The sequence below is a fragment of the Chroicocephalus ridibundus genome, chromosome 5, assembly GCF_963924245.1.
Source record: "Chroicocephalus ridibundus chromosome 5, bChrRid1.1, whole genome shotgun sequence".
In the NCBI taxonomy this organism is placed as follows: Eukaryota; Metazoa; Chordata; class Aves; order Charadriiformes; family Laridae; genus Chroicocephalus; species Chroicocephalus ridibundus.
The window spans coordinates 9349708-9376228 of NC_086288.1; the positions used below are offsets into that span (position 1 = coordinate 9349708).

General features: G+C 37.3%; 1 protein-coding gene across 1 annotated transcript in view; it reads left to right on the plus strand.

Moving 5' to 3' along the window:
- The window catches only part of IQCM (IQ motif containing M), a 112333-nt gene that overhangs the window by 46458 nt on the left and 39354 nt on the right, over positions 1 to 26521 (plus strand). Inside the window, 2 exon segments of the mRNA XM_063336177.1 lie at positions 319 to 394; positions 396 to 451. Of these exon segments, the coding sequence (XP_063192247.1) occupies positions 319 to 394; positions 396 to 451 (132 nt within the window).

Genomic DNA, 26521 nt, shown 5'->3' on the forward strand with positions numbered 1-26521 from the left:
TGTTGGGGAATCCACCACTTCCCTGGGGAGATTGTTCCAATGGCTGATTGTTCTCATTGTGCAAAATTTTCCTCTTGTGTCCAATCGGAGTCTCCCCAGGAGTAACTTGTACCCGTTACCCCTCATCTTTTCCATGTGACTCCTTGTAAAATGGGAGTCTCCATCTTCTTTGTAGCCACCCTTTAAATACTGGAACTTGATTCTGAAGAAAATATTTCTAAAAGAGATGAGAAAATTCTGAAGAAAATACTTCTAATAAGAAGTGGTGGCTAATAACTTATTGTAAATATATATCTGATAAAAGCCTCTGTTCTTCAGTTTATGAAAGAATGTTTTCCAAGAGAGAGTTTGACAAAAAGATGGACAGAAATGATCTGCCTGAATTTTTGAGAAACTGGATATTCCATACCTGCTAATGGCATGCAGCATGTCTTCCAGGTGGTTTGTCCAGGTAAGTGGTTTCTTATAAATGCTCTGCAATGGTACAAAATTCCAATTGCAGATGCTGCAGGCTTTGAGGTTTTTGTTTGGTTGTTTTTTGACTTGCATGGGTAAAGAAGCTACTGTTAAAAGCATAGTCAGCACAAACCCTTCCTGATCTTGATGATCTTTTTCAAAATGGAGCATTTTATCATTATACTTGAAATAAAGTACATTTTCTAGAATTCCACTGTGTCTAGAAATGCTGGAATGTAATCCCATACTATGTTGGAATATACTTAAGAGGGTGTAGAGCAATTTTGTGGCAGGTCTGCACTTGCAGATGCCTCGAGGCAAAACATTTGCCCCCTTTGAAAAGTCAGTGGTGGTTGCCCTCCAACATCCTTGAACAACTCAGCCCAACAAATTTTTTATAAACATTCATCTGTGAACGTTTGTAAATAAAATAGGATGTCGCAAGGCAAGAATCAAGATATCCTCTACTGTAAATAGGAGGGAGATCATTACCTTTTAAAAAGAGAAAAAAACCTGCAACCGATTAAGCCCCTCGAGTAAATCTAAAGTCTAATCTTCCTTCTGGCTTTTCTTTTTCCCAGGGCCATCAGTGGAGGAGCCTGCAATTCTCTGCTCTTAGTGTAGAGCAGCAGCAGCGGCTCCTGGGTGAGACTTACCGAGGCAGCCTCTTTGGGCACCTCACAGGTTGAGGTGGGAAATGCCACTTCTAATTTCTCCTCTCACACACTTTTGTAGCACACTTTTGATTTGTACTGACATATGTAGGTGCTGTGAACCAAAGCTGGTCTAAACATGAATTTATATTACCTTTGTGTCTTCCTAAGTTTGACGGTCATCACAACTGGGAGATTCTTGTGGACAGTCATCTTCTTTGGAGGTTATGGTTGGTTTTAAGTATCAGGAATTCCAAAGAATGCTTTTAAAGTAAAACTTTATTTAGTGAGAGAAACCGATGTTTAATTGATGCTTTTGATTTGTTAATGACCTACATCTTTTCATCCTAATTTTTTGTATGCTTTCTTTCAGCCAGCTGCACGTTCAAGCTGATGCAGTTCAAGCTGCATCTTTGAGAACGTGGTATCTTTGAGTGTCTGACCACACGACATACTTGCACATTATCTGCTTCTCAGTGTTGGCTCCTAGTAAATGCAATTAATTTCTCATGGAAAATCATGTATTACATGTCATTTAGGTCGCATTCCTAAGACAGTGTGAATAAGACCAGGTATTTTTAGTTGTTTGCTCAGTCTCCATCACTATGGTAACAGGAGATTTTGTGACTGTGAGACAGATTTCTGTCTTATATCCTAGATTTGGGAGACTGTTGCTACTTTTCACTGTGTTCACAGACAGACTAGGAGAGGTTCATGCTTCCCTACCCATTATTTAATTTATTTGGAGTCTCTTAGCTATGAAATGTTATCAAGGCTCGTTCAGCCATTTGAGGCTGTGTCTAGGTTTCTTACTCATTCGGAGTTCAAAACTCTCCCAAATTATGAATGCGTAAATGAGGAATAATTGCTGAAACATGGAGATGTGCCTGTGTCTAAAGGGCACCCATAAAATGATTGCTAACATGCAAGCATTATGAATAAATGGCACTTATCTGTAAAGTCCTCTCTCTTGTTCAATTTTGTAATACAAATGTCATTATTTCTGAAGATAAGTTATTAACAGAGTATAACCTTGCTAAATTGCCTGGGAAAGACACTGCAAGTGGTTGAATGTTTTGAATTGCTGAATACTGATTTGATGCAACCGTCTTCTGTGCAGAGCATCTCATACTATCAGGCTGCCTATTCAGGGATAGAAAGATAAAGGGGAGGGGGTGGTGTGTGTGTCTGGGCAGAATGGTGGAGAGATCTACTGATAATTACTATACTAGCTTTTTTGGGTGAACATTGCATCCTGTACGGCCACGTGACCAATCCATGGAAGGCTAAAACAAGAAAAGGGACCTTGTCCTTATGGCTATTTAGTGTGAGCACAGAGGAAAGAAAAAAAAAAAAACATTCACATTTTCTCGTGAAAACTTTTCCATCTCATTTTACTCTTAGTGTTGGTTTTTTTTTTCTTTCTTAACCAATCTAAACATTGCTGAAAAAACAGGGTGTGTGAAAATAAGTGCCCGGATGTTAAATGTCCTGTCACTTTTCCATCTCCTGTAATGAAAGGATGAGTACTGTCTTTGGCTAACAATAATTTAGGCAGGAAAAGCTTGAAGACTTTTTATTTTACAGGTTGAGAGTTTTAATTAAATCAGTCATACATAACTACAAATCTGATTTGTATGGGATCTGCTTATTTGGTGTAAATGTTAGACAATGAAGATAAAATAGTAAAATTATCAGAATAAAACAAGAATATTTGTAGCAAAATAGCTAATATTCATCATTATATAACAAAGAGCTTGCTATCAAAATGGGAAAGAAGACCATTTGTTATACCTGCAAAATGTGAATTAGAAATAATAGGTGGAATAGAAAAATCATGGAATATATGGAAGGCTATTAGACATACTGTTTTGAGTCTCTGAGTTTATACAAGCAAAGCTAATACAATAATTCGGCCAAACAATACTATAGTAATGACATTGTTGGGTACCTGGAGTGGATTTATGGGTTCTGAATGGAGGCTTGTACAAAAAGAACTGTTTGTGATTTCCTCTTGAAATCTGCTTTTTAACTTCTAGTGAGCAAAGTGAGCTTCCTTTAGGTCAGCGGAATTTAACCGCAGGTGATTCTCATAGGTACACATCTTGTTCCTCACAGTGTGAGGAAAAATAAGTGAGTGTGTTACTAGCTAATGGATTGCTCACTGAGGGGTTAGGAACTGACTAGAAATAATTGAATGGTTTTCTATCAGTGGTGAGGTTTAGCTGCCGGTTTCAAGAAAAAGCCAATTAAAATTAAGGTCATAGTGCAGTGATTTTTAGATTTCATAAACAAGTAATGACGCTATTTCATCATATTTCAAACCAATTTGTGTTGCTACTTCATTCTGCTATTGAAAAGCAGAATGCCACGCGCTATGCAGTGGGGAGAAAACCTCAGTGCAATGCTGCTGGTACTCTGTTTGAATAGAATAGGAAAAATAGAGGTAATGAACCGATTAATTTTGGCCATGTGCTTCGAAGTATCCTCTGAAATTATACCTAACTGTTATGAAAAATATGCCTTTAAATATTTTTCAGAAAGCAGTATTGTAGCCAATGTTTAAATATACTTTTTTTTTTCTCTGATCGATTCAAAGTGCTACATGTTCTATTCAGGTAAATATTTACATTGAGTTCAGAGGCTCTATGAGTGCATGTAGGTTAGATACTGGGACTGCTAGTTATTTTGCTTCTAGATTTGCTGAAGAATCCAACAGTAATATCTTGTTATTTAATGTATTCTGCAGTCACTGGACTTACTACTATTAAGTTGAGACGGGGTTAGGTAAACAGTTGTGAGCTGCTCCTGGTATCTGTTGTTAAGGCAAACTGTTCACAGTTGCAGCATCCTGATATTTGGAGTATTTTCAAATAAAATGTAAACACAGTAAGGATTTTCTCTGCAATTGGGCCTTCTGAAATGCCCCTACTGAAAACCAGATTTTTCCACCTTCCTATTTGCAATCTTGATAACTAGTCCTGTATTTATACAAAATATCCAGCGTTTAGGCTAAGGATACAAAGTATCACCTATTCTACTTGAATTTGAATCTTTGCCTAGAAGCCATCTCAATTTATATCACCCTTTGCCTCATTACTGATTGTTCTACATTTGCAGGGAGGTAGTAAATCATCTCTTAATTTAAGTACAGAAGTGTCCAGAATTTTCATATATTTAAATTTTCACATATTAGTGGAAGGTAAGGTTTTTTACAGGAGCTCTTAGGTTGCAGACTGTTCTGGCTTGATTCGAAACAACAAATGGTAGCGCAAACCAATGAACTCTACCAGACAAGTCAAAGCGATGTGTCTTCATTAAAGTCAATGCCAATTCCCTTTCAAGCTGCAGACAGGGAGGGGAGGTGCAGGAGGTCCCCAGGGAATGCTTCCTTGCATGAAGCTAATAGAGGGTAGTAGAGCAGTCCCACAGTGCCCTTGTCACGATCGGTGGTTCAGAGCTTGACTCATGCTGAGCCTTCATCATTTTTCAGTCCCACTGGGCTGTTCCATGATAAGTGGTGCCTGTTACTGGGGCTTTTGGAAAGCTCTCATGTTTTTGGAGGTTCAGCTCAGAAATGGCACTGACTGAAGCTTTCCCCCATGCACCCTGCAGTTATTTTCTCTCTCAATTCTTCCTTACCGTGGTTCATATTTTTAACATCTTATGTGTAATTTGTTAAATATAAACAACACCTAATAGCAATTTCTGTTGCAATCATGCCAGAAAAGCCTTATTTATAGAGCAGGACCCTTCTGTGTTGAGTACCGTGCACATTCTGAAGAAAAATATGCTTCCTTTATCACTGATGGGAAATTGCCTCCTAAAACTGTTTATTTTTCATTAAACAAAATCTTACAGGACAAGCAACAGGAAGCTGTGAATACTGTAATAGGAACAAAGGTGTAATAGCTCTCATGCATCTGGCAGAACACAATACTCGGGAGTTTCTTTCATTGTACTGTTGTTTAATAATGTTCTCCACACCTATGTGCTAATGAGCTCTGAGGCAGGTGTAGGCTATCATTATGACCATTGAAGCCAAATATAACATCAAGAAATTTAAATTCCACCGTGGAGGAACTCTACAAGTGAGTTAGTGATAATGAATAGATGCACTAATAAAATGTCTTAATAGAGCTATTGCAAAGCTTTGCATTTCCTACATTGTTGTTGCTGGATTGAGGCTAAATACAAATCTGATCTAATGATCCCTTCAGATCTTAAAGAGGGTAGGTCATTCACTATTCACTATCAACTGCAGCAAAAGGAAATAAAATATGTGTAGTATACCCTTCTGCTTGTCTGCTGATTCTTTCCCGAAGGAATTACAGATTAATATGAGTTTAAAAGGTTAAAGAATTCCCACAACATCTGGAGTGTTTATCAACAAGCATGCAAGGAACCCTGGTGGATCCAAATGCTATCTAGTCAATGTTTGTCCACAATCATCCTTTCTAAACTACCACATATATACAAACATAAGCCTCTGTTACTCTTTTTGGTTTTTTCCTTTTAAAGGAAGGTAAATTTCATGCTTAAGAACTTAACTTGCTTGAGTGCTTTTCTGTTAGCATATCATCAATGTGCTCCTCCTGGGGCTGGCAAATCAGCACAGGAAATTCAATTTGGATTACCCACACATCCTAGGGTACCCTAGGCCAGCCACCAACCTTGTTTTAACATGATTAAAATGTTATTTCTTTTTGACAATGATAATAGTCCAAAACATCATTATGGATTTATTAAGATGTTTTATGATAAAGTTGAGACCGAAACAAAACTAATGACCTACTTAGATGATGAAGAGATTTTTTACAAGTCTGTTCATGTTTTGCATCATACTTAGAATTACTCTAAAGACCTACTTTCGAACAACAATGCAACTATCTGAGAAGTAAATTTTCTCCTTAAAATTCTCCTTTGCTACAATGTCTACAGAATAGTTGACAACAGTTGAACAAGTAGTATGCTGACACTGCTGCCTGTCATCCAGACTGATGCGGTCTTATTTATATTCTTCTGTCTTGTCTCTTCCTCTTATACCTAAACTGTAAAATCTTGGACTGGCTTTTTGTTCCATATGTGTTAGAATCTGGCACTGAGGGTCTTGTTCTGTGCCTAGGGCTCTTGAGAACTATCCTAATGCTAACAGATTGTACAAATAATGATGCATTGTCAAATCTGCTTTAAAGAAAGTTGGGGAATTTTTAAATTTAAATGATGGAACTTCTCTACACCCATATAAGCAGAGTAGAAGTCCTTATATTTGACTTATTTTCTATGCCAGCTGTGTCTCTCTACCCCCCAATATAGGAAAGATGATACCTATCACAGTGGATCTGGTGGCAGGTGATGAGTGGGAAGCATGACAGGATTGCAGTACTTATTCATCCATGTATGGCCAGTGGTGGAACACTGAGTAGTGTCTTTGCTGGTTTCACCATCTGGCTGAAGATTCGGGAGAAAGGACCTTCCTTGGGCCAGCATTTTTCATTGCAAGTGCTCATCACAAATAACCTCTTGACTGAAGGGTCAAGTTAGGTATAACCTCTTAATCTTAGGATGTTTTTTCCCTGCTCCCTCTAATGGCACCATTTACTGTCACTGCAATAGAGTGGCTTGATCAAATTGCTTGTCTTCTCTCTCAGGTGCTTTGGCCTGTCTTGGCCCAGAAGGACGATTTCATCAGATCACATCCCTTTTCACCTGGGAGTCTGTGTTTTCATTAGTGTCACTACAGGGAATTTATATTTTTATATAAATATCAGTGGCTCAGTTTGTTAATAAATTTCATGCAATAATATCAAGTGCAATTAATTCCCTTGATAAAATGGCAAACACATTTTAAAACTGTTTTAAAGGTGTAAATAAATTAGCATGTGTGCCACACTGAAATGGTTAATAAATAACCATAATGCTGCTTTGTCTATTTTGCATTTGTGGACTCTTATCTAGGAGACTTTCCAAATCACCAACTGGTACGTATAGGCAGTCCTCGTTTCATTATTGTGGACAAACATGGAAGTATTGCAGCAGCGTGCATCCACTGACTTGTTTCCAGCTCACCCTCATCTGTCTCTGGCCTCACATTTTCCCTTTGCTCTGGCTAGATCCTGTCCACCTGTTGAAATCTCTGACCGTTGGTGTGTTAGTATCCACATGAAGTAAAAAATGAAGTGCCTTCCATTAAGAGAACTCATCAAGTTCACTAATGTCTTAATTAGCTTTCAAAACTTTTGTTTCATGTAGAATTTGACTTTAGTTCGTTAATTGGATGAACTGCTCTTGAAGGCCTGCCAATGCTGATGGAGCAGGTTCATTGCCTCTTATGCCTGAATGGCAGCGTATTTGTTAAAACATCTCAGGATGACATTCGCGCTTTTTGCAATTGTGTTGTTAACTGCCATTCTGTTTGGTGTCCGCTATAGCACAAGTCTTTGCTGCTGCCTAGACAGTTTCCCCCATTTTTGAGCATTTGATTATTACTTTCCGAGTTTACTACTTTGCATTTGTCTTTATTGAATTTTATCTTATTGACTTTGAGCCATTTCTTCAATTTATCAAGATAATTTTGAGTTTGATTGCTCTCCTGTGAGCATGGTGTCACCTACAAGTTTTATAAGTGTCTTCTCTATTCCATTATCTTAGTAGTCATTAATGGAAATATTGAATAGAACCGGACTCAGGACAGACCTCTCTGAGACCTCACTTTATACTTCATCTCAGATTTGACAGGAAAGTATTTATCTACCCTTTGAGTGGGGTATTTTGATCCCTAACAAGAAAAAAATGAGTCAGCGGAAAATATTAGCTTAAAGATTAGGTAGCTATTAAGAGATTCACAAATTCTAGCATAGAATAGCAGTATGTGGGAGAGAAATTAAATGTTCACCATTTATTGCTACAAATATGTCTTTTACATGATTTAATAAGGTTTATTCTCCAATAATACATGAAAAGATTTATCATTACAGTATTCTTTGTCAGAAAGGTGTATATTAGGTTTTAAAAGTTCGAAGAACTTCTTGCTGTCTGTGGGGAGATGGACAATATAAATTGACTTAACTATCACCCCTATTAAAATATATATTATAATATTTATAATATATTTTTAGTATATGCACAGCACAATGCACCTATACAGATATATGGATATGTATGTATAGTGCATATAGAATATATAAAAATAAAGTTGAAGACTTGCATAAAATATCTTGAAATAAAAACTATCTATATCCAGTGAACAGAAATCACTTGTTAAACAGGAGGAAATGTGAATAATTGCTGCGCCCATACTCCAAGGTAGCTTGGCAGGGCAATGAAGGTAGAGTTTAAACATCTTATTTGATAACTATGCAAGCAGAATCGTTCTAATAGCTAGTTTATGCATTAGTTGACTAATTATGGTAGAGTTTCATCTTTTTTTGCCATTTTTATCATACTGCTCTGCTGTAGATAAGTATATATTATTCACATTTCTTGGAGAAATAAAGAAAAGAGTTTAAATTACTTGTCTCTGATCATATACCGAATTGGTGTTAGAAATTTGGCCTGAATTGTTTAAAATTGGCTTAGAACTGGTTCTTATGCCCGTGGTCATCAAGCAGGTGATTTCTAAGCAGCAGCTTATTTTTTTGTCTGTCTTTCATGTGTGTGTGCACATACACACTCATACTTTGTCCTCTCCCCCAGGCACATACTTGACACTCAGATTCAGCTACTTCTTGTTGCTTGTTGAGACAGGTACTACCATGAAAAAAATGATTCTTGAATTCTTTCTGTCAGTAGTGAATGTGTGCGGGAGACTGAGTAGGATGCAAGGTTTTAAAATAAAAATAAAACTTGCTTTTCTGATGAAAAATTGTTGTCAAAGTAGACAAACTGCTCAATTTGTTTAATAGAACCCTAAAATCTTAAATTTTCTTTCTCTTTTTTTTTTTACCTGTTAGGTTTTGACAACTTGGTGCTTTTTAGGCAAATTCCAATCTACCAGTAAAAACAATATTCAGCTTTTACAAAAGTAGGAGCATAGGGGCTTTGCCCCGTTAAAATTATTTTGCTGGTTAATTTGACGTTATTATGCAGGATCCTTTTCCAGTTGAAAGTGGTGACAAAAAAACCTTGTAAATGGAACAAATAAGATCTATAGCAGAATGGTTTTAAGCATAACATTGGTCTATACAACTTTATATTAAAAATAACAGAATTGTTCTATGCGGTCATCTGCTTGGCACTTTATTTACAGTATTTTCTTAAATTTTTCCTTACTTCAGCAAAGCTAATCTTTGCTTTCTACTGCTAAGTAAATTACTTGAGTAACAACGTTTTGTTATTTAAAATGTCCCGTCACATGTACCTGTAATCCATTGTTGCATTTAAAGCTCTCTCAGGTTAGATGGCATAAACTTAACTATTTGATTGACATACACATGCTTCCTATTTTGAAGAACAGCCCTCTATAAAACAACTTCAAATGTAAAGCAAAAAAAGAATTCTATAGCAAATTATATTGTGCAGTATGATCACATCAACCATTTGTGGTATCGACAATTGACGTTGATATAAACCGTTTCTGTTAAGTTCATATCCAGACAAGTATCTTGAGTTTATACATTAAGATTCTGCCCCTTTCACACCTGCTTTAAAAATGACACAGCTACAAGAAGTGTAATTAAAGAACTTTAGTTAGGTGAATTCTATCATTTAGGCATTCTGTGTATCAAGACTTATCAAGACCTTTGTTTCATTTCGGATTATGATCTTTTTGCACTGTTTTTGTAGTAACTCTATATGAAGCAGTATTTCTTTATCTAGTTAGTAATTATTTTTTTCCCCCTCTAATTTATCCTTTGCATTTGGTTCAGTAGAAGGATTAAATACTTGTCTGGTTATCAGCTGTTATATCTGCTCGATCGAAACCAACAGAAAACATCCTCTTTAACTATGTAACTCTCCTAGAGAGTCCTTCTACCAGCATGTGATTTGGCTGTCAATGTTTGTGTTTCTCCTAAAGAAAACAGACTTGGTTGTCGGTTTTGATGATGAGCAGCTTCTTGGTTTTCTGTTATGTGGCTTCCTGGATTACGTTGGTCTCAGTTCTGCTACTCTATCTAAAATGGAATTTTAGTGTAGTGTTGTAATATTGTCTGTCACCCAGCAAGAAGCTGTTTCTGAACTGGGGACATCTATCGTCGTGACCATCATTGTTGGAGTTTTCCCCTCTTCTTCATGAATTATTATTTTAATTTCTTTAAGTTGTGCTGAAAGCTGCATGCTTGCGGTAATTTCTTTTTAATCCATTGTTTGAAGCTGCACCCCTTGTGTTGGATGCCTTTTATATAATGCAATAGCCATCCAACTTCCTGAAAGGAAGTCTCTAGAACATATGTGGAAGGTAAGGTCCAAGATGTCTCTCTGTTGTAGTTCAAGACAGCATCTAATAAATCTTTGTGCAGTAGATGACTGAATACTTTAGGATACCCATCAAAAGACTACATTTTCTTAAAGAAAGTCATCAACACTGTCAGCTAAAAACTGCACTTAGTATACTTTTGCCACTTTGAAAATTATAAAAAATGTTATTCTGCATTACTATATTAATAATTTTTTTCTTTAAATGGAACATTTTAAAAAAATTAATAAAATAATACTTATATCTAGATTTCCTAATTTCTTATCCAAGAACATGCAGTCATGGTATATGTAGTTTAATACAATGATAGATAAAATATCTGTAACTGTTTTTTTAGAAAGCATTCCGGACTAAATGATTCAGTCTCAAGTAGCTCTTGCAAAGTGTATTGTCTTCTAAATATGAAGACAGGCTCTCACTTTTAGCATTTAGTAGCATTTAGTAGCATTTAATCTAGAGGCCAGTTACATCAATAGAAAAACTGACTCAAATTAAGTTTGTCACTCCAAATAATTGCTCTTGACCGTACGTTCAAAGACATATGGGCAACTCTCATTTAAGTATTGGCATAATACTGTCACACTGAGTTAAATAGTTGAGAAAAAGTAATTAAATAATGACTTAAGTCACTTATATCCCTTTTAAAAACAGTTTGTGATATCAGATTAAATCTCTGTAAAACATAAGTTGAAAGTTTATGCTAGTATAATGAATACAGGTAATAAATCTGCTTTTGCTATTTTGTTTTTCCATTTCTGAAAGGCTATTTGAATGTAACAGAAAAGGTCTTGGTAAAACCCTAAGAATTAAAAATTAAGATTTTTATTAATGTCTTTATCCTGGGAATAAAAAAAGAGCATGTGTGTTACCCAGCTTTACTTATGGTCCATTCCATTAGATTCTGTAGAAACAATTGCAGCAAAATCCCTAGAAAATGCTGATATTTTATGAAGATTTAACAATTTCATCAATATTTCTAGGTCAAGGAGAAAATTGGCAATCTATTCTGAGAAAGTACTTTGACAATATTCTATTTTATTGATGGTTTCAGGACTGCTTTTTACCAGAACTTTCTTCCAATAAGGAGTCAGAAAAGAATCTCACTGTAGAGGAATTAGTGGGAACCACCCTGTTGGATGGATTTAACAGGGTTAATGGCATGTTTTGTGCTAAAGACATGTAAACATTTGAGATTGCTTTTTTATTAATTTTGCTGTCTGTTACAGCATAAAGTCTTTGCCATTTTAAAATACAGTTGCACCTGGGGAATAATTAAAAGTAATTTAGACTTTCACAGCTTGATCCTATGCTTTCTGCAGTTGAAAACAAGTCGTCTGCTGTCAGTAATGATACAGGAAAAGAAATTTTTTACTTTCAGAAATGACCAGGAAGCCATTGCTATGTGTAACCTTGTATTTCTTAATACAATCCACTGCTTTTATATTGCCAAGTTCCTATGGAACATCAGTACACGGAAGAAGTGGGATTTTCAAAAGCTCATAGAGCTATGTTTAGACTGTGTGACAGATTGTGGTTTGGTACCCTTCAAAACTGTGGACCCTTGATCAACCAGGGCAGAATAGTCCACTAGGAAAAAAAGTGCTTATTACACTGGTTTTTCCTTTCCCTAGCATACGGAGTAGTTCAAGCAATATCTCATGCAGAGGAGATCTACATGTGCATTTTCTGTTATTAAAGACATTGTCAGTGATACCTTAACATAATAGCTCATGAAATGTACTGGCCACAGATATAATTATAGAAATGACAGGGAGAGGGAAGAATGTAGAAAATAGAGATAACTACCCAAATTTTTCTGAATATGAATCCTAATGGGTAAATCGACTTTTTGCTACAAAAAGAACAAAAGTTCAATTTGGAACAATATGAAATTCTTTTATTCTTCTGAATTCTGCCAATACATAATTAAAATTTCACAAGAACTATCACCTGCGTGAAATTTCAGCTGAATAGTGAAAAATTTGGCATAGTATCTTATATTCTGCCACTTTTAAAGGTAGACATTTCATTAACTTTTAGAGGATCATTGTTTATAACCTTGGTGCTGTCAAATGCAAACATGTTCCTAAGTCATCTTCAGACTTCATCCATGGCCTAAACAAATTTGAAGTCATATAATTATCTGTTCACCCCAAGACTACCTACCGATAGCGTTTGTTTGTATACCCCAATTAGGAGGTAGTAAAGCACACGGAATTTTCATACTTTTTTTTCTAGCTGGTGTAACTCCTCCATCCCTTTAAATTAACATAAAATTGAGGTAGATCTTTTCTCAAATGTTGACAAGAAGTAATGGGCCATGATACTTTGTGGAAAACCTTAGATGGAATAATGTGCAATAACCGTTTCCCCAACACAGCCTTTGTCTGTTGCCTTAGGAGATGTGGCTCATCTAGGTTTTCTATATACCCCTTTTCCAAAGCAAGATATCTCCTATAAAGAATAAATTTCAGCTTGCACAGCTTTCATAATACTGTATACTGCATGAAATATAAATATGTTGGGCTGGCTTAATTACTGAAAGCTGTTAAACCTTTCAGGCTATCAAAATGCCCTTTATAGAATATGAAGAGCTTTGGATGCTTTTACAGAACATTAAATACAAAATCATATTTTAATATATAAGCCAGGGCCAGCATTAGGGCTTGCTCTCTTCAAAAGCAGTGGCAAAGTTCTCATGAATTGTCATGGTGAATGATTGGGGGATAAGATAGGAGACTCAGAGTTAACTCCCATATGCTTTCTACATGTTCCCCACCACCTTGCTGTCCTCAGTTAATTTTCATCAAGATGGGAGATGAGGTTATTTTATATGAAGAAACAGGTGAAACTTTGAAATTCTAGTGCCTTTTTTTGGGTTCGTGTCACAACCTGAGTGTTATTTAAACATCAATTTTTTTGATATTTAATACTGGATAATACTCTAGAGGCCTCTTTGAAACAGCTAATGTTCCCTTTGGCACTGAAATCCACTTACCTTAACTGACTTCTGTTATACTTCAACCTGATTCTCAGAGTCACAATGGTAATATTCATTTTAATGTCCCAATAGGCTCTTAGTATTCATCAAATATTTGATTTACATTTCTAATAAGGCTTATGGAATGCAGAAACATGAAGCCCATACTCTGCCATGATTCTAACTACTGTCTCTTTCATTAACTCTGTGAATTATTTCTCCAAAATAATTAAAAACTGTAATTGAATATACTAGAATAATTTTGGAAAATTAGTTTAATTATTCCAGTGCTTCTATTTGGAAAGATCACATAATTTATAATAACAAAATAGGCAAATATGGATTTACTCTCCCAGAGTCCTTTTGTTTATAGTGACCTTTTAAGAACACATATATACTTGAAATGCATATGCTTGTTAAGCAACACAATTACAATGTAGACTCCATTTGTACTCCAGAATTCTACCAGAAAAAAAACCAACTCAGAATTATTTCAACAATTTATAGGTGTGTTCTGCCCTTTAGGAATTTTTTTTTTGTGTGTATGTAGTGTATGTAGTAAATGTAGCATATAGTGCAGTTCTACTGTAATGTAGAAAGTATTCTTTACCTGAGCTAACTGTTGTATATTTAGCCACAGTAAAACTGAATACGTAAATGAAGCATGTACACTAGATGAAGAATTACTTATACAGAAGAAATCACTACGCCGTGTGTACAAAAACAAAAGTGCAACTGAAATAACTAGGAGATTAATTGAAAGGGTTAAAAATTCCTGGCATATCCACAGTTTTGGAAGTATACTGCTGCTGTATAGGCAACTGCAAAGTCTTGCTAGGATTCATCAGTGGCTTCCTGTGCAAGGAACTAAAGAGGTTCGTGATTCATGAGAGGCATGACCAGAAGGTCTGAAAACTGGCCATAAACCTCTGAACAGCATTTTGCAGCTGTTACTGCAGCATATTGAGTTGTGGGACTGAATGGCATTTTGACCATTATAAAAGGAAGTGGGAAGTGTATTGAAGAGCACAGAAAAACTAAGCTAAGAGAAAATCTGGACTGGAAAATTTGTAGGAAAGAGAACTGGAGTAAAGGAACAGGATGGGAGATCAGCACAATAATAAAAAGACGGATATCTTAGGAACTTGAAATTTAAAAAAAAATAAATCTTCAAATTGTGGGGCTTCAACTGCCCCAGGGATTCCAGTCAGTTCTTCAGCGTGATGCCAAATGGTACCAGCTAGGGACCTGCCCCCAGCAGTGGTTATATCTAAATTCTCTGAGTTATTGGACTGATGCGGCATGGGTGAGCGTAGGGCACACGCAGCTATACCAGTGCCTTGCTCACATGTCTAATTCTAGTTATACAGGGGGCTCGCAGGTGAATGGCTTCCAGGCTGGCAATACTGCTGTGCCTAGAGACAAGTGCCTCATAAGTTCCTGGTTCCTGTTGGGGTAATCCTTGTATGGCCCATTTCTCTTGTGACACACCCAGCACCTCTCATGCACAACCTGCACTGATTCCTGTATTTTTTTTTTTTCATATGGTTTGCAGTCTTAGTTTGAACTTGTAAAATTTTAAATGTCTTATGTGTGTTTTACTTCAGGGTTTGCTTTTGCTGCATGATGGAGTATAGTTTATAGCACTGTAGGGCTAGCTCTTGAACAAGGACAATACCACCGTGCCAGCACACGTGTGGCACCTGGACTAATTAGCCTGGCTGAGAGGCATGGCTCATTAGTCCAGGCTTAAAACAAATCTCAACATGCTTCTGGGAGCTGAGCTGGTGTTGCTGCGTGGTATCTCAGCCTGCTAATTCATTCAGGGCCCACTGCAGGATCTCTGAGTGGACTGGGTCATCAGCTTCTCCCTCAGGTGGCTCTTTTTTTGGGAGACCATATGTCACAGAAGCCTTTAGGCTCTCACCACGTTTAACCTCGAGGAACTGACAAAGGCATCCAAGATGTCTTCCTTACTCTAAATTTTGTTTCCATACTCAGTCTGCCAACATTTTCTGTTCTTCGGTTCATGTCAGGGGCTTCTTTACTCATCCAGGCTCCTGAGCTTTCCATTCCTCTCTGTCTCACTGGCTCCAGCAGGTGGATATTCAGTGGCAGAGTCCCCTTTCCAGCCCTGACAGGGCCACAGGCTCTGTGCAGGGTGCAGGGGATACTGTTCATTAGTGCTCCCCGCTTTCGTGTTTTGGCTTGGTCATTGTGAAACAGCTGAGTGATGAGAGGCTGAGCAATGCAGAGGGTCAACTGCTGGATCAGGCACCCGCCATGGATGTTCTTTACAATATCCTTCCCAAACCCAGTATCAGGAAAAGTGGGATCAGATTTTTTTGTCTGAAGACAGCTATTTTCTGTAGTACTGATATGAGAGCAAAGGGACAGAATCTTTTATTCTACCTCATTTCGGTCTGTTTCAAATCACTAGCTGGTATTTTGTCACCTAACCTTGCTCAGTTTTGTATTTGGCTCCTGCAGACTGTATGAAAATGTTGCAGACTGCAGCATAGGAAGGACAAACAAAAGCCACGTGAGGGGAAGATGTGCGTAGTAGGAAAGGAATATTAGGCTACTTACCTGTGTTCTTCCCTCCAGGCAAACAATGTTAAGTGGTTGAATTGCTTAGAGAATATTACTCTTTACATCTGCTCTTATTCGATACATTTTACCAAACTGAATAGTAATTATTAATAACAAGTGAGATTTTAATAGGTCTTGTAAAAATACTGTTCCATGTAAAGATTGCTGATTTAGCCCCAAAAGAGCTATTACAACAGCTGCATATAATAATTTTTTTTCTGAAAGAAATACTAGAGTTCGGACAGCTGGGGCTGTGTGTGTGCACTGGGGGCAGAAAATAGCTTTTATTGTTGTCCTATTATTTCAAGAAAGGATATTATTGAGTAACCTAAGAATTCTTGGAGCTGTTTAGCACTTTCCCCGTTCGTGCCAGAGAGAATCACACATTTACTGCTAATGAGCAGAATGCAGCTTTATGACTTTGTCTGAATATTTTGCCTGAGATGACTTCCTTTGCTACTAAAATCATTGGCAGAACCCCTCCTGTTGGTTTTAACGAGGAAGGATTGGACCTTTAATAAGCATCACAGTCACGTAAGCTTGGGGTTTGTTTTTTTAGCATCGTGCTTTTTAAGTGTTTTTAGTTACTGCCTGCAGTGTATACAGCTGTGAACTTGGATAATAAATAAGGATTATTTCTATGAAGAAACCTTTGGCAGCAATTTTTGCTTTGCTGAGGTAAGCTGTTAGTCATCTGCCACCAAAGGGTAATCAGCTAGATTTTAAATATTGCTGTGTCTTTCTACTTTTACTGTATTTTTGATTAGTCAATAAATACATGTTCAGTCTATTTCCAAAGCCCAGCAATCAGTATAGAGGCAAGATACATTGCTGCAAAGAAACAAACCAACAACAGCTAGTTGAGAAGCTTTTGCTTGTTCTAAGAAAAGGTTGGGCTCCCTTGGAAATTAGTGGAAGGTGGTAAAGCTTCATTATAAAAACATCACAACCAAAAAATTGTGTTGACAGGTGGTAAAGTACATTCTCAAGACTGAATATTCACTGATAGTAAAAGTGAAGCCAGAGAAACTGCGCTCCCTGATACTCAGGGTGAATTTGAGCTTGGGTACCCTGCAGGCGAACACAATTCAAATTCGAAAGCCTAAATTTAGACTTCTAAATCCGTATTTAGGAACCTGCCTGATTTTCAGAAGTGCTTAGTACCAAGTCAAGAAGAGCGTCTTGTGTAATAAATATAGAGATAAGAGAGGAATCATAATTTTCTGTTCTTGCTTGTTACGAAATAATTGGGAGCCAAAAATCCTTACCATCCTAACTCTTCCTCCTCTATCCCCAAACAAAAAGTGCTGGAAAAGTCTAAGAAAAAGTCGTAACAAAATGTACTGTGTAAATGGAATTTTTTGGCATATTGAGTGTATAAAAATGGCAATGACCTGACATGGTTAAAACCCAATAGATATATCCTGGCTTACAACTAGAGAGTTAGGAAGTTAGCTGTTTGGCTTCTTACTTACCCAGCCAAAAAAGAGACAGAGTTACTATTTGCATTACAGGAAAACTGGGCATGTGTTATATTAAGTCATTGGATATCCTGCAACAATACACCAAATAAAAAGTAATGGTTTAGCCATATCTAAAGACACTCTTCTGGTAAATAAGGAACATGGTGTATGATCAGGTATTTTTCTGTACCTCTGCTATTTTTTGTCCATGGTATGGGTGCAGAGAAGGACATGCGCACAAGATGACTTTTGTTTCAAATCTGGTTTGAATAAAACTCTACTTGGTATTTTAACTTGTAAAGCCTTCAGCTGATAGCAAAAGATTGAGATGCATAATATCGCTTCACCTCAATAAAGCAGTCCTTGCTTAAAAAGACTTCATTCCTTGGAATCATCAAGATCATATCTGTTATCTGTAGCAAAATCTTTCTCTTTTCCACCCAGGTCAGTAAGAGGATTTTTCATTTAGAAAAAAAAAGTAAATAGATAAAATAAAAATTGCCATTGCACAAAATAGTCAGATTTGATTATACAGTTATAACCGATATGAAACTGGGAGCACTTTAAGGCCCATGGATAAAACCTTCAAGAGAGACTGCTTAAATGTTCCACTTCCAGGAAGTCCGTCAAGTTTGGAATGTAAGTGTGGATGCTTGCAGATGTTTGGCTTTTGATTTTCCACCTCTGTATCTTCAACAGTGCATCAACATGTATGTCATATGAATAGACATACAGGATAGAATTTAAGGTTTCCATTAGATGACAACTTTTACTTTATGCCACTTATTTCAGACTACGCCAGTTTTTAGGAGAAAGCTGTCCTTCAGCTCTTTGGGCTCTATTCAGTCATTGTCTATATTTCAACAATACATCAAACGAATTGGGCAATCTGAGCATAGAAGATGAATTTATTAAAAGAGTATGCACCACATTTTTCATTTTGCATATCACCACTTGTTCTCAGTCTTTGGAATGTAGTAGTGCCTTAGAGGACATCATCAGATAATGGTAGGCCAACCTGTGAATTTGAAAACTTACAGTATTGCAAAAAAAGAACAGTCCTAAAATTAAGAAGCACAGTAGAGAATCTAGTAACATAAGTAATTCTGACACACAGCGATAGTCTGAGGAAAATTGAAGTACCTACAAAGCTGGAAAATGTATTGCAGTCAGCCAATGCTTAGCTGCCATGGATGGCAAAAGAACATACAAAAGGATTAGTTTACTGTCAGGTCTGGGAAGCAGGGCACAAAAACAGAACTGCAGAAGCTTGGGAATTGTGCCCAGTTCTGCTACAGTCTTACTGGGCAACCTGAATAGTTGTTTCATCTTTTTGTTTCTTCCCAACACTGAGAGTTTTGACTATTCCTGGCCTGGTGTTAGCACATGGCTGTTGATGGGAAATCAGGGTTCAGACTGTAAATTCCCCTGGGCAGAGCACCATCCTGTGTGCTTGTACAGTGCCTGGCACAATGGGGCTGGTATCTCTGTGGGGGACTGACGGCATTACTGTAATAGAAGTATCAATATTTTAATCATCTGCCTTATTTTATCTGTTATCTCACAATTGTTTAGAGTAATTTGGACATTTGTTTCCTTTGCACATTTAAAATGGTCCCAGGGAGACTTCAGTGGATTGAGGTTCATGGATTGCGTGGACCTGATTATTCAAATTCCCTGCACCTGCGGGGGTTTCTTTTGATATCGCATGTTTCAAACTGAATGTTCACTAAATACAATGAATTTAAAATATGGAAAAAATGAATTAAATGAAAACATTAGAACTGCATCTAAGTTTATAATCAGCATGATGTGGGGGATGGAAATGAATGTGGAACCCAGCTGAACAGTGTGTTGGCATAAGAACTCTTGACTTACAGCTGTTCCTTTGTTCTTTTTTGTTAGTTTTACAGCATTTTTTTTCTAGAAAACCTTACTTTGCATGAAAGACAAATTCATACTAGAAGATTGTTTAGCTTTGTGCATCATAATTTAAACAGACTGAATTGAAATCTGTTAAAGTTGCACAGCATTCTGATGGAGTGGGCAGTTTAGCCCAATAGGTCACTTCTGTCCAAAATTAAAAATTAGTCTTTTCTGAAATGTAAAAATCAGCTTAGAGAGAAATAGTCTTACTGTCTAGTAAGGCAAACATGCCTTTAATACTGGAATTACTGAGATAAAAGAAGAAAATAAAAATCCATTACAAGAACTATATGTGCAAATTGCCTGTAAATGGCTTCTCTAGACATTATGAAAGAATGAGATAGATGAGTAAGAGTGGAGGACTCTGTCTGGTAGGCATTCCTGGTCTGCTGCAGGTAGTTGTGAGGTCCCCCTAAGACATGGTTTCAACTGTTGCTTTTTCCACAGAGTAACTGGTGAGGAATACCACCACCCGGTTTTCCTGTGAAAGCATAGATTAGTTCAGGTTGGAACCTCAGGAAGTCTCTGGTTCCACCTTCTGCTGAAAGAACGCTTAACTATGAGGTCGCACCAGGTTGCTCAGCATTTAATCCAGTATGATCTTGAAAACCTGCAGGAATGGAAACTGCACGACCTTCCTGGTCAGGCTGTTTCCCTCCTTGACTGCCTTTGTGGTGAATAAGTGTTTCTTTTATATTGAGTCAATATACTTTGGGTTTTTTTGACTGGGACATAGTTCCAGTGCTTTACCTAACCTGAAAAGATTCAAATCTGTATTTCCAGCCTCTTGGGTTAATCTCATAATTGTTGTGATATAGGCTGATTGGGTGCGTTGGACTGTATTATCTGTTGAAATTGTTCTGCTGGGCAGAATGAACGGCTAGACTAGAGAAACAGATCTAGGGGCAGCAGGAGTCAGGTCTCGCGGCTAGGGGAGAAGGGGACTAGGAAGAAGAGGCATTTGGTTTCTGGTCCATTCTGTAATAATTGTTATCATGCATTTCATGTTAAATGGTCACCGGATAAAGTACATAAACAGAAACATGACGCAGGTTTCTTTCCACCCCACAGGAGCATCCTGTTTACTGCATTAAAAAGCTATGCCATGGTTCTGGGATTTGCTCTCTTCCAGTTTCATCTAATGAAGCTTGAATATGTTTTGCTGAGGTTGTCCAGCTTAAACAGGAAAGGTATCATATCCTGAATAGCCAGGCAATTCAGGTGAGAGATCTATTCAAACAGATGGACTTTGAGCCTCCTTCCCCTAAGGTGGTTTAGCCAATCAATGCTTTAGCATCAGTGCTTTGATCGTTTGCCTGTTACAGAACAGACAGCACTTTCACTAACCCCACTCCTGAACATGTTAGTGAAAGTGCCATGTTCACCACTCAGTGCTTAGCTCCTTTCTGTAGCTATGTGTCAGCCCGTGCTCACAGAAAAGCCACTGGCTGGCCCCATCATGAGGCAGGTTTATTACCTGCCAGGTTTGTGAATTAGGTTCAGGTTTAGGTATTTAAATGAGCCTTTATTAGCTTTAATGGCAACGGTATTAGATGAACAGTAGAAGTGTCTTTCCCACCAACATCTACCACCAGGTTCTCCAATTTGCAAGGAAATTAGAAAACACGATGACAAAAATATCTCTAATTTCTTGGGTTGTTATTATTTTTCTTTCTTCCTTCCCACCCTTTTTTGATTGCCTGTTCATTTGTTGCAGAAATTGTAGTGTGCAAGGTGTAGAACTGTTATAGGGAAGGGTTAGTCTCACAGTTCAGGTGACCGAGTGCCACCGTGGGGCACTCCTACTTTCACCACCATGTTCTAATGGGATCTTCAGCAGATTTCTTCAGTCAGAGTTTTTGCAGATTTTCTACAGATATTTTCTGTTTCTGCACATGCTAAAAGCTCATGTGTAAAGTACAAGTTAATAGGGGCTGTATTTTAAATGCCTGCACTGCTACCTAAATTACAACTTCCCCCCTCCCAAGAACACTTAATTGTATCAAAGCAGGCACCCAAATTGGTGAATAGTTAGCAAGGTGGCCTTCATCTCTCTGTGCTTCAATTATATGATTTCTTAGAGGTGTTGGGAGGATACATTAATTATAGTGAGAGCTGAGAGCACCACAAAAAAGCTGAGAAAATCACAAAAAAGCCTATGAAGAAATTGGTAATTTTGTATTCAGTGCAGGGTTTTGATGATGTGTACTAAATAAGGTCTGGAACCAAACACAGAAGGATGAAGATAAAAAGAAAAACTGAATAGCTCCCCATTCACTTAGTGTCCGTCTTATACACTGAATAAGTCCTGTAAGGGGGAAAAAAAGCAACACTAGTTCTCATATTTTATAACTTTTGAGTTCTTGAATCTGTAAATTTAATATTTGTGTGGCATAAGATTAGAGAAAATAGCAGAAATAGCACAAAAGAGTGTTCCTCCATGAGGACATCTCACAGTTTTCATTCAAGCAAGATATAAGAGCTTGTGCAAATTTTTATGCACAAAGAGCTTTTGTTACTGTTGTTGTTAGTGCCGGAAATGAAGCTGTTTGTTATCAGTAAACTTCTCAGCAGCTGCCTGGCCAACAGGCTGCCAGGTTTCCTTGTCCAGCTACACGGTGCTGTGTACAGCAAGTACGTCTGGGGGTAGTAAATAAACTCGGAAGAGATCTAATATTCCTGAGCTGACATCCCGGGCCTGCCTTTTTGTGAAAAGGAATTGAAGTGTGGGATTCAGATACATGGGAGCTTAATTTTTAAGCTTTATGATTAGAGGTACAGTCTTTACTGCCCTCACCTGTACTCTAACTAGTTAAGTCTCCTGTGTGAATCGCAGCCCTCTCTGGAATCAAAAGACAAAGGAAGCCTCGGTTTTTAATTTTTGCCTGTCAGTCACTCGAGCAGAATTGATGACCCGTTCACAGGGATTACGAAAGCTACACAGGCAGGAACACATTTGACAGGTAAAGGAAAACTCCCTTTTTGTTTGGTACCTTCATGGCTGTAATTAACATTTCTGTTTTGTTCTAATTATAGTTTTTGTATCTTAGCCATTATGCTAATGGTGTTGTTCAGTAGTATGTGAGATTGCATTCATTATCACTGGTGAATTAAACCTTTATTAAAGAAAAATTCCCCCAGGCCTCATTCTTAAGTTAAGTAATTATTCATTTGGTTTTATCCTGGCAATTAGCTTATATACTGTAGCACTCATGATTGAGTTTCTATACCTCCCCAGATGAGATTAACCCACCATGGTAAATAAATGCCTAACAGCTCCCAACGTGTTGTTTTAAGCGCATTAATATATAGCAAAAAAAAAAAAAAAAAAAGACTCATCATTTAGTAAAACAGCTTTTGAGTTCCTAGCAGACAGTACAGCAGAAGGAGATTGTGCTGGACATTTGGGGCTCAGTGGAGCAACAGTAATAACAAACGAGTTTATGAAGCCCTCCAACAGAGCAGTTAATTCTTTCTTCAACTGCAACGACTTCCTTGGTCAATATGCTTCATAACTGAGGTATGCACTATACTCAGCCGCACTCACGTTGTAAATCAAGCCTTCTGAGAGCTTCCAGACATAAAGAAATTTCCTGGATGATGTAGCCTAGCTCTCAGTCATCAGAGGGGAAAAAAATATCGAGGAAAATCTTATCCAGCCCCCTCTACGTATTAATAGTTCGTGAATGCCTCACAACCACTATTGAATTCAACAATACTTCCCTGAAGAGAGATGAATTTTTATGCCGATTTTACCACCAGAACATGGAGGCATGGAGAAATTAGGGATTTACCAACAGTCACACAAGAAATCATCAATAGAAACAGATTCTGACCGTGGTCCCTCTGTGGCCTAATCAGATGTTTTACTTGTGTTAACAGTTTTCTCTCTCACATATCTTTCAAGCACACATTCAGTTTAGAAACCTCTTACAAAACTGTGAGTCAAATAAGTCTCTTTTTACTGATCCAGTTCATCTTATGTTGCTGTATGGGGAGAGGCAGCCATTGTCCCCCCTTTAATTACAGCTACAGTTTTTAAAAGTATTTTTAAATGGAAGCACCTTAATGGCATTAAAATGAATCCATCAAGCATCTTTGATTCCATACAAGATTTCAGTGATGGCTCATATAAAATCATTGCATGAAGTGAAACCTAACGTGGTACCACAGCCAAAACATTAACCTGAGAGCTCTGCCCCAAGAGGTAACTTAGGATTTGACCTTGAATTGGGGTAGCCAGTAGAGGCATTACCTCTACTGTGTTGTGAACCCAGCAAATTTACACAGATAGGAAAAACTAGTATACATTGATTTTTGATAAGCATCATTTAATCTCTTGTATATTCCGATCGTATCTACCATATACCCACAGGATCTAGGATCCACCTTAAACATCTCCACTTTCAATTCCAAATGCGAGCTGCATGTCATTAACCTTGCCTCAATATCAAACATGTGAAGCACAGCAGACATAAAATAAATAAATGAAAAATAATTTTGGAAACTGCCACATAATTTTCCCATTGGGAAAAAAACAGAGAAAAAGCAAGAGGGAAGCACAATGCTGTTTCTGTCCTTTAATGCATGTCATGAAAGTATTTCACTTCACATTCGCAGAGGTTGTCAGTGGAAGTTGCATGCCTAAATACATTTGAGTTGCGGGCTTCAGCTCCATGCAGCTGAAGGTAGGATGAAAATCTGAATAGAATTCAAGGTCATTAGCAAATCTTATTAAATTATGTATTATGCGTGGAGTTATAGATCATATAACACAATATTGCTTACCGTAGGTATTATTGCACCTCTTGGGTTACTAAAGAGGTTGCTTGATTAATATGCATAAGGTGTTTTAAAATAATAAAGTGATATATGTGACAAATATTATTGTACTGTACTATATCTATTACTCTAGTAGGTTTGAATTGTGTACTGTAAGACTTCCACACAGAAGCCATTCTCCTCCAAATGTGCTTTACAGACCACTGCATCCATTGAGGGCTCAGTGGCAGTATGGTACAATGATCCAGGAGGTTCAACTTCCAGGCTTCACTCTTAACCACTTTGTGGCGTAGCAATTACATCACTATGGAAAGAAAGAGCTCATCAATAAAAAAGGAATTGCAGATAGGACCACCTGATCAGTCCAAAAGGAGTGCTAACTGCTATTCAGGAGGAAAGGGAGGAGTAAACTTGTGTGTCAGCTGAAAAATCATCTTGTCAGATTGCATTAAAAAGGCTTCTGTGTTTAACCATGTTAGTTATTTTGCAGAAAACCTTTACTTCTTATCAGTATATCTGTTTTTGATTTCCTCAACAGCAAAGGAAATCAGGCTTGGTTTTTATCCCTCCTGCATTATTAGAAATCATGCTGTCATGGTAATGAAAATCCTGAAGACGAAGTTCTTTTTTCACTGGTATCTATTCAAGTGAAATGCTGCCTGTGCCCTTACCAACCAGTGTTGGGATGCCAGTAGATAATGCCACACCTCAGGACATCCATTGCAGTTGTGCAAAAAGGAAGTAGGTTTCATCCATATAGAAGTTATCCACATTATGACAGTCCTTTCGATCATCATCCCTCAAAGTTCTGCAAACAATAAAGTAGAAAAGAAAAGACAGGGGAAAACTAAAACTCCAGAAATTTCCACTGTCAAAGTTGTCTTCTGTTGATCTTACTGTGAATTTTTGTACATGCAAGAATGGGAAACCAAAATGTGCATTCTTAATTGAAGAGAGACATTTTTTAAAACAATTGTTAATGACACAAGTGATATTCCGCTATCCTTTGATGATGGGACATCAGACCAGCTGAGGTAGGCAGTGAGCTGTTAGGTAGAGCCTGCCAACACGTTGATTCTCTTTCCAGAGTCTTTTGCCTCTACCAAGAAATCTGTTAGCTGCTGTGCATGCTTCTACTATAGCAGATTAAGTTTTACAAGTGTATTTATTTAGCAAGACTGATTATTTTTCTCTTTTGTGTAGGGAAAAAAGCACTCCTGTTTATTCTTTCAACAGTTGCTTTCTTATTGAAATGCTGAATTGCCATTAATTTTGTCCTAACTGTACTCAGTGTAAACAGGAAACATTTGCACTTTGAATCAGGCTATCATATAAAAGTAGAATTGGAGATGTGTGTTTGAATGCCCTGCTGGTTTACGATGGTAGCATGGAGAAGACACTAGGAGGTTGTGACAGGGGTGAAGGGGGTTTGCTTTGAGCAGTTTATTGCCTCTGGTAGACACTCCAACAGTGAAACCCGTACAAAGTATTTGAAATTGTTGTTATAATTGAAGAACTGTAAAAACGATATCCAATTGGAGACAAAAGGACATTAAAGACATTCAAAGCTAGCTGATTTAATTAGTTGGTGAGCAGCATATTTCTCTCAGAGGGCCTTGAATATTAAAGTATTCAAATATATCAACTTTACATTAGAGCAATATCTAATGAAGTTGGAAAACAGTGGAACTCTAGCTTGTTTGTTGCTTTACATCACTGTCTTCAGTGGCGATCATAACAATGTATACAATCATAGCAACTGTCTTTAATTTTAAATTAGTAGAAAAAAAATCTTGCTAGAAGGAGATATTGTTGATTTTCTGTTAGGCTCCATGTCCTTAAAGTAGCAAACTGTGAAATGCTGACCATAGAGGTTGATTAGGAAAACAGGTCTTTGTAGGCACAGGTCGCCAGTGCTGTTGCCTTAATTAAATCTGATGATCTTGAGGAAAGCTTCCAGATATTCCAGTAAAAAAGTGATAAAAAAATGTTATTTATTAACAGCCCTTAGAAAAATGTTAGCTTCACATTTTATGTGCTGTTGCTTCATTCGCATCTGAGTCACACCGATTCTCTGAAATGTTCAGAAAATAAATGTTAGTCCATTAGTTATTTTCATAATTCCTTATATTTACTAGATATGAAATTCCTAAAATTTTAAATTCTTGATTCAGACTGCTCTTCAGCTGTAATATACAGCAGTTTTAAAAGGAAAAAATAGAAAAACTATCCATTTCAAAAGAGTATTCCAGAA